Here is a 12,735-nt window from a genome sequence, read left to right on the forward strand (position 1 = left end):
CTTTAGTTGCAGTATGCAAATTGTAGCTCGTACCCGTTCATGTGTAAAAAATCTACGCTACAGCAAGTCTTTCAGGTGCATACAATCTTACAATTTAATATGTGCAATAATATAGAGCTGAATGTTATTCTACATTTCGAAGTAAGTGAATGGTTGGATTGCATGTTGCGCAAATGAATGCCGGTGCGGCACGGACACAACTATATATGCACCGGCCACCGGCTGCTGGCAAGCCGGTGCGGCACACGAGTATACCAATGCACCAGGTGCTGGCAATATACTTGGAGCCAATGCAATAAACACATTTTATGGCTTCTTCATCCCTGCCAAGCACTTCACATGCACCTACTACCACTAGAACCCTACACACGTTTAGAACCCTACACACGTTTTTTCCTCTCACATACCAAATACTAAATACTAAAACCAAATACTAAAACAGACATAATAATATATTTTTTTCCGTACGTGCGTAAACTTTCTTGATCCTTCTAAATTGCGGCAGCAGTGGAAGGACCGGGGACGTCGGCGGAGGTAGAGGAGGCAGCAGGCGGGGCAGAACGTCGTCTACAGAAGCAGTAGCAGAGGCATGCGCTGAAAGTGATGACAATGATCATGGAAAGGACGACCACCATGATGATAGCTAAGTTCCATTTCTGATGGTGCGGTGGCGGAGGGGTGGCCGAGAAGACCAGTGGATCGTTGTGGACTCCGAAAGGGTTCCATGGGGGAGGCACCTGGGAGAATTTGGAAGGGTAGAACCTCATGATGATGATGATGGATCGGTAGCGAGGAGAGTACAAGCTCTTGGGAGTTTGGGTTGTGGGCCGGGGGTGGGGAAAGAAGAGTGGCTTGTGGGGGTGGCGAAAGAAGAGTGGCTTGTGGGGGCGAGGAGAGTGGGTTCACTGTTATCTATATATATAACAGTGAACCCTTTCATGCATTTATAAGGGCTAACCACCCCCCAGTATAAACTCCTGTATAAAATGTACGACTAACATCTTTCATGCATTTATATATATAGTTTTGGTTTAGTTTTAGTAGTCCAGGAATTAATTAGTAGTATATATATTAATAGGATCTGCGAAAGATGAGTTACTTTAATTAGTTGAGCTCAAAACCAATTGAAGAAATTAACAAGTTCAAAATTATAACATACTCTTATCTAGTTTAATTTAAATAAAATATTACAATATTTCTATCTTAAAAATTTAATCCAATTTAAATAAAAATATTGAGATATTTCTATATATTTTGTAAATTTAAAGTTAATTGGACTGATAAAAAATTTTAATTTTTGTGAAGGGCTTTCTACAAGGGCAATAATGTGGCTTCACAAATTCACTCGAGATTCCCAAGTTTTATATGTATCATCATATTGGTTTGTAGTTTCATTTTTAGTAGTCCAGTTCATTAATTAGTAGTACATTTTTGATGTGTGAAAGATGAGCTATCATTATTAAACCCAATTAAACATGCAAGTCCAAAATGTGCACATGGGGAGACATAACGTGCACAAGAGATGAAAGTATATATAGGGCTGGCAAACGAGCGAGCCGGCTCGCGTTCGACTCGTGTTCGGCTCGATATTCGGCTCGCTCGAGTTCGATTTGAAATTAAATGAGCCGAGCTTGAACAAAATAAAAGGCTCGAAATTCATTTCAAGCCGAGCTTGAGTATTACTCGGCTCGTTCGAATTAGGCTCGAAAAGCTCGAATATATATATATATATATATATATATATATATATATATTTATATATATATATATATAAATAATTTAAATATAATGTATTTTAATTATATAATAGGCTTAATTTAATTTGGGTCATTATTGTTTTGCCCATAAAATAAACCCAACAAATAAACCGTGAAAATTGAGCTCAATCTAAATTTACATAACACACTATCTCTTTCAGCTTTCACTGTTCAACATATACTAAAACATGATAACATTCAAATTTTCAAATCCCTAATTTTTTTCCCCTCTCTCTCTCTTTCCCTCTCTCTCTCTCCTCTCTCTCTCTCTCTCATAACCCTCACCCAGTCAAGCATCACCCATAGCTACATTTCTTGCAATTATTTGTATTTGAAACTATTGGACATGTGCATCAAATTGTAGGTAATGTTCTAAAAATTAAACTATTGATTATATAATGTCGAGAATTTCAATCGGCTCGTTTGAGAAGCTCGAGCTCAGCTCGACTCGAAATAGCTCGCTCGATCGCTCGAATAATTTCAAGGCCGAGCTGAGCCTAGAATTTAGGCTCCGAAATTAAATTTCAAGCGGAAATTGCAGCGTGACCATAAGCTCGCTCGAGCTCGGCTCGTTTCCACCCCTAAGTATATATTCCCTAATAAGTAATTATTATTTACATTTAACATAGGCCATGCAACATTTAATAAAAACCTTTTATATTGCACACAATTACAATAAAATATATTTTAAAAGAAATAAATTTACTATAAAATTATCAGGTGCAAGTGTTACATTAAAAAAGTTTTTCCCACGTGGGGGACCAGATATATAATAATATATAATAATATATATATATAGAAGGGGCAACCTGTGCTCGGTCAAATTCATAATTTCTCAGGGTGCATGGGCTTGGACCACACACAACCTCATTAATTTACATTTCACTTCTTGTATATATATAGTTTGATCAAGTGTATAGCTCACTTGTCCTGTTCACACCTTCTTCATCTCTCATGTGACTATATGAAAGGGATAAAAGGAATGGGAGAGCGAAGCATGCGCCGAGCGGCCTATGAGAATGTTATAGATGATGATCAGGACCACCAGTCGTCGTTATTTAGTTGCCAAATTATTCGCCTAGTAGGATTTAATATATAACTTTTGTTAGTTGGTGAAACAAATAGATAAGATATACACCTAGCCCTTGTATTATCCCAGTATTATACTTGGTCTCTTTAGTTTCAACTTAAGAGGATTGCTCGTTCAACTTTCATATATACTAGTGAAGGCCCGTGCTTCGCAGCGAAAAATTTACGAATCAAAATCGAAATAAATAATTAAATATTTAAATTTAAAATTTTTTATTATCCAAATTTTAAATTTAAATTTAGAATATAAAATGTTGAAGCTTAAAATTTAAATTTTAACATATCAAATTGAAATTTCAATATTCGATGCTTGAGAAACTCCATAATAAATCAACAACCTGATAGGTTTTTGAGAAATCAATGACCCAAAAAAAAAAGCTTCACTACAACATTTTGTATTAAAGGTGGCTTTTATGGGTACCTATAGCGGCTTTTTCAAAAGCCATAATAAAAAGTACCGGCTTTTCTGAAAAAGCCACAAAAAAAGCCGGTGAAAACTGAATCGGTATAGGTCCATGTCAATATAACGGCATCTTGCAAAAGACGCATTTTAGTGCCTATAGCGGCTTTTTGAAAGCCACTATCAGCATTTAAATTATGGCACTGCTATAGCCGCCTTTGATTATCTATAGTGGCTTTTTGCCACAATATTACAATTTCTACCGTTTTTAAAAATTATGGCAATTAAAAAGCCGCCTTTAATTAGTATAGCGGCATTTGTTGTACCACAATTCTATAGTTTTTGCGGCTTTTCGATGCTGTTAATAAAATTATGTTGTGGCTTTTTGAAAGCTGTTAATATGCATATACAATGACTTTTTGTAAAGCTACAATTGATTGAAATATATGTACTTCTTAATATATATATTAGTTAGGGATAGTTGTTGTATGGAAGATATAATACAAAAATAACACATTCATAGCAACAAAGTTGTTTCATTCATATATAAGCAAAGAGTATCGAATAAAACCAAAATACTAATTGTTCCTCACATCCTCAACATCAATAAAATGATAAAAAACTATAATATCCAAAAACAGTTTTTAGAAATGACACAGTAGCTCAAAACATAAAATGATGCTAAAGAGCATAGTAGGTCCTAATACAAAGAAATGATCAAGTATTACTGGAAGGATTTGATGATGCTGATGTATAGCAAGTGCCTGAAGACTCAGGATCCTGTAACAAAAATAAAAATTTCTTTCAATAAAATAAAAATATAGTTAACAATTAAAACATAGTGATAAAATCGATAAAATTATTTAGATAAAGTTATTTTTCCTACCTGACGACTGCCACCAAGGTTACAATCCGGTATTTTTTATCTTATACATTACATAACGGCAACTAATTGTGACTGTAGTTGGAAAACCAATTTTTTATTCTCTTGCACGTCCTCTCTTAACTTTTGTACTTCTTCCGTTGCAGTTCATACCTCAAGGTATTTTGTCAACAAAGTGGTAGTACTGTGGTTAAACTCTTGAACGGGCTTCTATTGAGTTCGAGATAGGTTCAGTTGTTTCCTTGAGTGGCTAGCGAGAAACAACTGAAATTTTGGTGATGAGGTGCATTTCATGAGTTATACAATCAGAGGAAAGCTTGGGATAGTACATAAGAACACATGACAAAATAATTGCATAGATGTATGAACTGAAGTTAACTCGATATGAAGAGTCTAGCAGTCAGAAAGATGTGAAAGGAAATCACGAAACTAACCTTGCCTAACTTACCCCATTGGTCGAAAGAGTTGATCCCCCACATATGAAACCCTCAACTGCAATTCTGTGCTCGTAGACGGCCAATAGCTGAATAACATGAAACAATATCAGAATCACATTGTTGCTACTGCGATAGGCAATCTAGATGCACGAATCAAAATAGTGAGCGGTACGCATATGTTTAATAAGCTCTTTATTATCAACAAGAGACATAAAGCGCATATCTGATAACAACTATTAGGTTAGAGATGGAGGATGAAAGCAAACCACAGCATATAAATACCTGTCCAACATTATAAGCATTTAATGAAGGGAGTAATAAGCTCAGGGACGGCCTGTTGCCAGAGAAGGTCTGCAAATAATAAAAGTACCAAGTGTAAGAGACAAGTAAAACCCTACAAAAACAATCATCTAAAATAAAGTTACATCACCCTGTGAGGAATTAGATGATTGGGGACATTCTCTCTTAGTAATTGTTCTGGAGTCTGAAACAACAGAGAACTTCAATTCAAAAAAATCAACTTAAACATCGTCGGTTCAAGAAACTCTGTGATAAAAATAGGCGTACCTTTCCATAAGCAAGTGCATCTGGCTGAGCAAAAAAGTTTCACATGAGCTCATCATGGTTACTAACAATTTCCCCTGCAAGACAGAGACATTAGAATATCATATTTTAGCAAAGTCTATCAAAGTGAAAAAAAAAGATAGCCACAACAAATATAGAGAGATTGATGCAATTGGCACCTTTCAAGTAAACAGGCTGCTGACTTTTTACAACACCGATAAAATCGCAAGGGATAACCCTTCCCTGGAAGTTTTCACGGTTAATTTCTCAATTATCCACATTTCAGACATTTAGTAATTTGAACAAGTAAACAATCAGATATTTGGCTACAGTTAACCAGTTGGTACGCGTAACAGAAGTCGATAACAAGGTACAACTCTAATTTCTTAAACTACATGCAATTAAATTCAACTTTGGTTTCCAAAAGAGCACCCTTACCTGATGGATTAATTGGTAGAAGCTGTGTTGACCATTTGTTCCAGGTTCTCCAAAATCTATTTCACCAGTCTCAAATGGAAGTGGAATTCCATCAATAAAGACACCCTTGCCATTACTTTCCATGCTAACCTATAGAATGAGAATTGAAGCATTAGTCATTATTAGATCAGTAGTATAGATGTTCAAAAAAGCTCTTAATACTCTCTGATGGCCACAATCACTTATAGATATAAGCTTTTTCATAATATCTTCTTTATGAAACAATCACACAAAGATAGAAGCACGTAGCTATCAATTGATTTGGATATCATGACTAAAGATCATAAAAGTTATTTCCATTCTCGAAGCTTTTAAAAGTATAGCAACTTTGTGGTATTATTACTTACTTACAAGCACTATGAAGCACGCGTATAGACCTATAAGATGCATAAGCACCTTTTATACAGTTTTACCCCAGCACATGGTTTTCACAGTCCAAATGCATAACTCCACCAAAAGTGTAAAGCAAATATCAAAATTGTCAACCGCATCGAAATGGAAAAGCAGGAAAATGTTCCAAGTAGAAACAATAAGAAGTTGCAACATTGCTGCCAAACAAAGTCGGACACAATATTTATTATTGCATAAAAATCATTTAATAGTTGAACTAGCTGGGAAAAGTACGATAATTACACTAGAGCAGTTGCTCAAAAAAGTGGAACCTGTGCAATTCATTTACATTACAGCAAATATATAACTCAACTTTTCAGACAGCTACAAAGTGTGCATATCTCTATCTATAACCATATCTAATAGCAAATTGCTGCTACTAAGCTTTTTATAATATCTTAAATCTCACCTGCAAAAATGAAAATTGCATCTTAAAGCTCACTAATTTGTCCCTTACCCCATGTGCAACAAAAAGGTCTAACCTACTCCTTTCTTTTATTTTATCTTATTTTTTTATCCTTCTTGGTTGTATGTGCTTCTTAACTGCCATCAACTGCTAGATCCTTTTTTGGGTTGGCTTCACTGGACTTGATAGAAAATTATAAATAAATCTTATTCATATTATTATTATTATTATCTAATTTATATTTTTCGCAAGTTATTAATCAATATGTTGTAAAAAAAAGGCTAATTCTGGACTAATAAGATTATAGAAAAAGAAAATAGGACAAAAAACCTGTGTATAATCGTGATTAACTAAGTTCCTCCCGAGTGGTTGGATATATCTAAGTGTTGGAGATCATTTCATTTTTCTAGTGAATCAGGGGCTCTAGCGCCCTGATCTGATCGAAGCTTTTAAGAAAATATTCTTCGACCAAAGTTGTTATGGCTGAATAAAACAGTTACTTTATTAAAATCTCCCTAATATACCTGCCGTCCCTAGCGCTGGTGAAAAAGAGTTTGAGAGCTGTTACCCGAGCTTTCAAATTCAAATTTTAGTTATTTTATATTTTCTAGTAAATGTATTTTAAAAAAAAATAATTGAAGTGAAAAGCATACTACTTTTCTGTCTCTTTAAAAACAATAATAATAATCTCTTTCCTATATCTTTGAATTCTCTCTACAGTGTTGGCCCATGCATTTGAGCTTAGAAGCTATTTTACTTTCCAGTTGCATCTACAGTCCTAGTCCTTTCTTTAAGTCAAACTCTTTACCAAAGTTGTCTACGACTTCGAAGTGCAAAATCAAAAGCTAAACAAGGCAGGCAATAAAAGCAAACCTACACAACCATAGTTCACTATCTAGCTCAGAAACATTATGAAACTAAGTAACAAATTAAAAAGTGTAAGATTCAGATAACTTAAAGTGCACTGTAGTTCAATACTGAAAGCGAAAGTTACCGTAGTTTTCACCTTTTTGCCGCCTCAACGGTTATTTTGGGCACCACTTCCTTTATCTAAAAGAAAACATTTAATTTCTACAAGAGTAATGATAGTAGGAGAAATAAATGGCCAACGAAAACATGTCAAGTGCAATGGGAAATGATGCAGCAGCACCACAGTTACATCTCACCTCAATCCTCCTCAAGCAAATCAAATTCCAACTCCATTTTTTCCCAGTAAGTTTGGCTTTAATCTGTTTACATGTAGTTCGTCGTATATTTCTAAATATATTCTGCAGGATAAATTATATAGAAAATTCCTGAATTGTGGTCCAAGTTTCAGTTAGGTCCGTATGCCTTTGTTGTTTAAATTGATGACATAAACTCAACCAAGTGATTCGATTAACTCTTCTTATGTTTTTCCATCAATAAGAGCTAATACAAAGCCTATTGTAAACAGACAATAGTATCATGTGATTACCAAGTGATTCGATTAAGCTCTCCAACTTGGCATGTGTTTTTTAACATAGTATCAAACTCAAGAGAAATTAAAAAAATCTCAACTCCACACAAAAACAAAAGCTACATTATTTAATATACTACATTATTTAAGTTTAGATAAAAAATTTCAAAATGCAATATAGTTCATTATATTTAGTCCATGAATGAATAGCATGGAAACAATTTAAAAGAAGAAACCCGAAATTTTTTGGAAGAGGCAAATAATTGACCTGAGTTGGACACTGGGTCGAACCATGACGCCGGATCTCTACCAAGCTATGGCTCATGTAATCCCAAGGGAAAAAGATTTTTCGGGCAACCGCAGCATTGGGGTTATTCGAGTACCTCGCTTATTCTACGTAAAAAGAATAACAAACTTTTAGAGCCATTAGTCTAATAAGCATTATTAAGAAAGTATAGAGGAAAATAAAGCTTAAAAGAATTAAACGAGACGTCATATTAAGTAATATAAAAAAAACAAGAGAGATATACATAACCACATGATATTTCTACATTCCGTTGAAAGACATTAGTCTGAATTGATGCTCACCTTGCAAGAAAAGCTTATTCTTGTTTCTCTCAGATATCGGCCTTGAGCTTGAAGCAACCCACCAAAGAGAGGAAGAAATGCACTACTAGTCAACCCCTCACCAGCCATATATGTGAGCTGCCCATATGGAAACTGCAAATCCAGAAACGACTGGGACAAAGCACCAAATCAGCAACTTTGTGTGTCAAATACAACCGATTTTTATTTGTCAAGAAGACATCCTTTCCCATTTTTTGAAGATAAAACATTAGACATTTTGGCTGAAATGGTTTTAGCAGGATTTCATAGTAGATAATCCTTTTATGAAAACGTGCATATACTTTTATAACAAAAAAATCATTACATATACTTCACACACACACACACACACACACACACACACACACACACATATATATATATATATATATATATATATATATATATATTCATGCCATGTTCTCATTACCTTATCCATACAAATTTTAACAATAGAAACTAGAGCACAAACCTGCATAGAATTGAGAAAAATAGAATTCACAGTAGAGAGAATGAGGAACTTTACTTTCTTTTAGAACACGATTTTCGGGTCACTTAAGGTGACAGGAGGTGAGAGGGAAGCATGGGAGCTTCAACCCATGGCATAATTTTTGTGTCCAGCTACGAGCTGTGGCTTCGTACATAGCTCAGTCGGTCTTAAACATGTGGGCGATCTCCGGGACAAGAGGGTTGTCGGGGTTCGGATCCACCAACAAAGAACAAATCGAAAGCAATACCTGTTACATAGCATACATAAATTACTTAGTGACACAGATTTTTTATCAATACAAATCACATTGCAGCATTGATTTAACCAACAAAATGACAATCTTTTCAGTAGCAGTTCTCTATACTTCAAATGAATGCATTCCAAGTACATGAAGAGAAGTTCTGTATTTGTAATCATCTGAATAATTATTAATTAACAACACGTCAGTGACGACAAGAGTTAAACCTGCTAGCATATTATGAAAGATCAATTTGTTTTCAACATTTTGCACATGCTGTACCTTAGAGATGGTTAGAGCAGGGCTCCACTGCTCCTCGAGAATATCCAAGCAAATGCTACCATTCCTATTGATGTTTGGATGGAAGACTTTTGTCTTGAAAGCAACCTAAAAGCGCAAGTAATGATTAATGACATCAAATGATCCAAAAAATTAGACACTACAACAAGAGTTTATTGGGATTAGATCATAAGCTGATAATACAGGTTTGGAGAACAAATGTTTAGACTGATTAAGATGAGTGACATCTTATTTGACAGAATTTGCACGCGAGTCCTTTTGCAATATTATGTTAGATGTATGTGCATCTGTTGCTAATATGATAACAATTCCCTGCTATGGATTGAATATGGTTGCTATTCGGCGTCAGATCCTGTTCTTTTCGGAATCAAGTATAGAACATTCCCAATTAGTATAATACCGGGATAGCAACTATCATGTATAATCCATGCCACACCATACCTGATGATTGCTCGCTAGGACTGGTAAGCTGGGTGCCATTTCCTCAACATGGAAGCACCAGCATGCTCCATATTAGTGAAGAAGTTTTGGACAGGCCTCCGTTTAATGTGCTTCTCTCTTATTTTCTCCATTGCACTTGCTGCTGTCTTATTTTTGTGAAAGTTTGTGCTGGTTATGTGTAGAAAGTCTGAGAAAATCTTAGCTGTTATGTAACCTCTTTTTCCTTTTTAAAAAAAAAAAAAAAAAATGGTCATGCATTGTTTACTGCTTATTCCATTGCAGTACTTCCTTGTAGGGTAGCTAACTTTATCCTGGACTTCTGTAAATAAGAGGCAATGCAAACAGGTAATGCGAAAGTATTAGAGGGAGATCGAATGTGACAATTTTAGAGGTGAGTAGAGATTAGAGAAGATGCTTTAGCAGTTATAGCATCTGGGCGGGAGAGAGCTCTTCTTTTTTCCTTTTGATAAGAAAACTGGCATATTATGCGGAGACTCAAAATATTATTATGCAGATGAATAAAATATTATTGAGACTCAAAATTCTATTTCTATTGGTGGTTCATACTACCAATCCTTCTTTTTGTGCAATTAAATATGAGTTGATTTATTAAATAAAATAGGGTTGATATCTACAAAAGTATCCATTCTCTCAATAGTTTCTTCTGTTTGAATATTCATATACTACAGAGTCAACTTCTATTGCATTAGCTGCAGTTTTCATGCTTTATGAACAGTTTATTGGGTTTAAAATCTTTCACGAAAACTTTTAAGATTGTTTAATATGAATGCTCTAAGAGGATGATGTAGCTCTTTTAACATGATGAACAAATAACTCAGCTTGAAAACTTTCAAAGGATATTCAGAACTTCATGATGAATGTTGAATGAGGGGACCCATTGAGTACTGGAACTTGAAAATTTCAGATTCATGTGCTTCTCTTAAATTTCTAGACGCTGCCAAATTTCAAACCTTTGTTTTTTTTTATTATATCTGGAAAGTAGATATAGAACGTTTTGTAAAACATATTTGTGTACTCAACAGAATCTCCTCAATTCTAATTTCTCTTTTCCCCTTTCATTGAAGTTTAGAGAGGTTTACAGTTCAGGAGGTTATGTATATTCCTTATTATTATTCTCCGATGGCAAGAAAGCTGTACAGATTAATGAGCATTGTTAGTTTATGCTTTTATCTGATACATAAACATACAGACTCGATCAGATTTCCTCTTTGAAACTTTTCAGATATTTATGTTTTCTTTTTCTTTCCTGAAAATATGTCATTTTAAACTTTTCCTGCTTGGCTCTGTGGAAGCATTGGTTTCTTGTTGTTTCTACGTTCTTGTCCTCGTCATAAATCCCCCTCTCAAAATTCTTAAAAGTTAGGTAGTTAGATCAAAATCGGTGATAGTTGAGATAAGCTCAATATATTTTTACCATAAATAAATGCATAGTTTATCCTAGTTTATCCCACGAACCATATAATTACTCAATGCATCTTAATCTACTGAACATTATAATCTAAGCTAAATTAATACCTATACCTCATTATAGACCATATGGTATGAAATTTTGATCCTCTTCCATTAAATAGAAAGTAATCACAAATCAAACAATAATTAGCAGTGATTTTTTTTATAAAAAAGATCAAATAATCGATCAAACCAGTAATTTGAGTAAAGAACAGTGAATTGAAGCAAATAGAAGCAAGATTTTGGAGGGGAAAGCTCACGCGGATCCTTGGTTGTAGAGATTGATGGAGACGGAGACCTCTCTTAGCGCCGGATTTGAGCCGCGAGAGGCTTACCATCTTGTGAGCTCGCGATTGCCATTGAAACGGAGAGGAGGGGGAGGAGGAGAACGAGGAGAACGAGGAGGGATCTCAATCTTGAGGAGATCGCCATTGCTAGGGTTTCGGAGCTCTCTCGTCGAACCCAGGGATCCTAGCGCATAAGCGAAGGTTGTTGGGAAAGAGAGGCGGGGTTGATCGAGCGTGGTGAGAAGTCGACGAAGGGTGAGGCTCGGGTGGGGTGGGAGTGGGTTGGGTTAGGGTTAGGATACTTTTTGTTTTTTTTGAGAGATAGGTAGCACACTATCCGTTTCGTTTATTTCATTTAGAAATAAACTTAGCTGGAAATGTGAATCAACTAGGATTCGAACTCGGAACCTCGGGTACCAACCACTAAGCCCTTTGCCACTTGCTCTAGGAACGGTTGGTAGGGTTAGGATACTATTGGGCTCCAAATAAATATATTTAATGTATAAGTATTAGTCGGTAAAAATATGTAGTTTAAAATAATTGCCGCTAAACTATAATTAAATAATAAGTAATAGCGGTTGTTCGATAATCGCCGCTATTAAATTGCCACTAAAACTTAATTTTGTTGTAGTGTCTTTAAATGATTAATATAATAAATCACATAACAGGTGGTACTTGCTATGTGGAAAAGATGGAAGAATCAAACATTTCATGATAGTTAAGAATGTAACTCGTAAGTGGTGATCACAAAAGAAAAACAAAAAATCACCATACTACACCAGATCTCAATTGGATAACATGTTGTGGCATCCAAATAGACCCACGCGTCAATATAAGTTTGAACGTCGAGTTCTCCTTGGACTATTAGATGTTCTTTTCTTTACTGATAACTGATGTCTGTCTGCAGAGAGCACAAAGGAAAGCGTTGGACATCCTTAATACAGTGGGTCTGTCTAATTCTGTCTTAAAGCTTATTGAGAGGCGTCATCGTGTAGACAAGTGGATTGCTTATGCCGGTATGATCATTACGGTTGTGGTGGTATATGCATTTTGGAGGTGGAC

General features: G+C 35.2%; 1 protein-coding gene and 1 long non-coding RNA gene across 13 annotated transcripts in view; both read right to left on the reverse strand.

Moving 5' to 3' along the window:
- LOC109716327 overlaps positions 3,763-12,735 on the reverse strand; it is a 10,465-nt gene continuing 1,492 nt past the window's right edge. Inside the window, exons 2-12 of one of the 11 annotated variants that reach the window (XR_002217899.1) lie at positions 8,430-8,579; positions 8,110-8,234; positions 7,410-7,453; positions 5,569-5,697; positions 5,310-5,373; positions 5,134-5,207; positions 4,997-5,050; positions 4,849-4,917; positions 4,564-4,652; positions 4,133-4,393; positions 3,763-4,026 (exon numbers count right to left, since the gene is read on the reverse strand). This is a non-coding gene — a long non-coding RNA (uncharacterized LOC109716327). Of the gene's footprint in view, positions 4,027-4,132; positions 4,394-4,563; positions 4,653-4,848; positions 4,918-4,996; positions 5,051-5,133; positions 5,208-5,309; positions 5,374-5,568; positions 8,235-8,429; positions 8,580-12,735 lie in introns of all 11 variants that reach the window. The other 10 variants (XR_002217896.1, XR_002217892.1, XR_002217895.1 and 7 more) reach the window with 10 other exon arrangements.
- LOC109716326 (ubiquitin-conjugating enzyme E2-17 kDa-like) lies at positions 8,854-10,031 on the reverse strand. 2 transcript variants are annotated; one of them, XM_020241703.1, is made up of 3 exons: positions 9,917-10,030; positions 9,458-9,562; positions 8,854-9,184 (listed from the first exon to the last, which is right to left on the reverse strand). In XM_020241703.1, the coding sequence occupies exons 1-3, from the start codon at positions 9,953-9,955 to the stop codon at positions 9,095-9,097; spliced, it is 234 nt and encodes a 77-aa protein (XP_020097292.1). In that variant the 5' UTR covers positions 9,956-10,030; the 3' UTR covers positions 8,854-9,094. The 2 variants fall into 2 exon arrangements, with proteins under 2 accessions (XP_020097292.1, XP_020097291.1); XM_020241702.1 differs by lacking the exon at positions 8,854-9,184 and having other exon boundaries at positions 9,228-9,562; positions 9,917-10,031.

Source organism: Ananas comosus, linkage group 10 (genome assembly GCF_001540865.1).
Source record: "Ananas comosus cultivar F153 linkage group 10, ASM154086v1, whole genome shotgun sequence".
In the NCBI taxonomy this organism is placed as follows: Eukaryota; Viridiplantae; Streptophyta; class Magnoliopsida; order Poales; family Bromeliaceae; genus Ananas; species Ananas comosus.

Coding starts and splice junctions, on each gene's coding strand:
- LOC109716326 (XM_020241702.1), bottom strand. CDS start 9,955: ATGGCACCCAGCTTACCAGTCCTAGCGAGCAATCATCAG. Junction 9,563..9,916: donor TCCTAGCGAGCAATCATCAG/GTATGGTGTGGC, acceptor TTGCGCTTTTAG/GTTGCTTTCAAGACAAAAGT.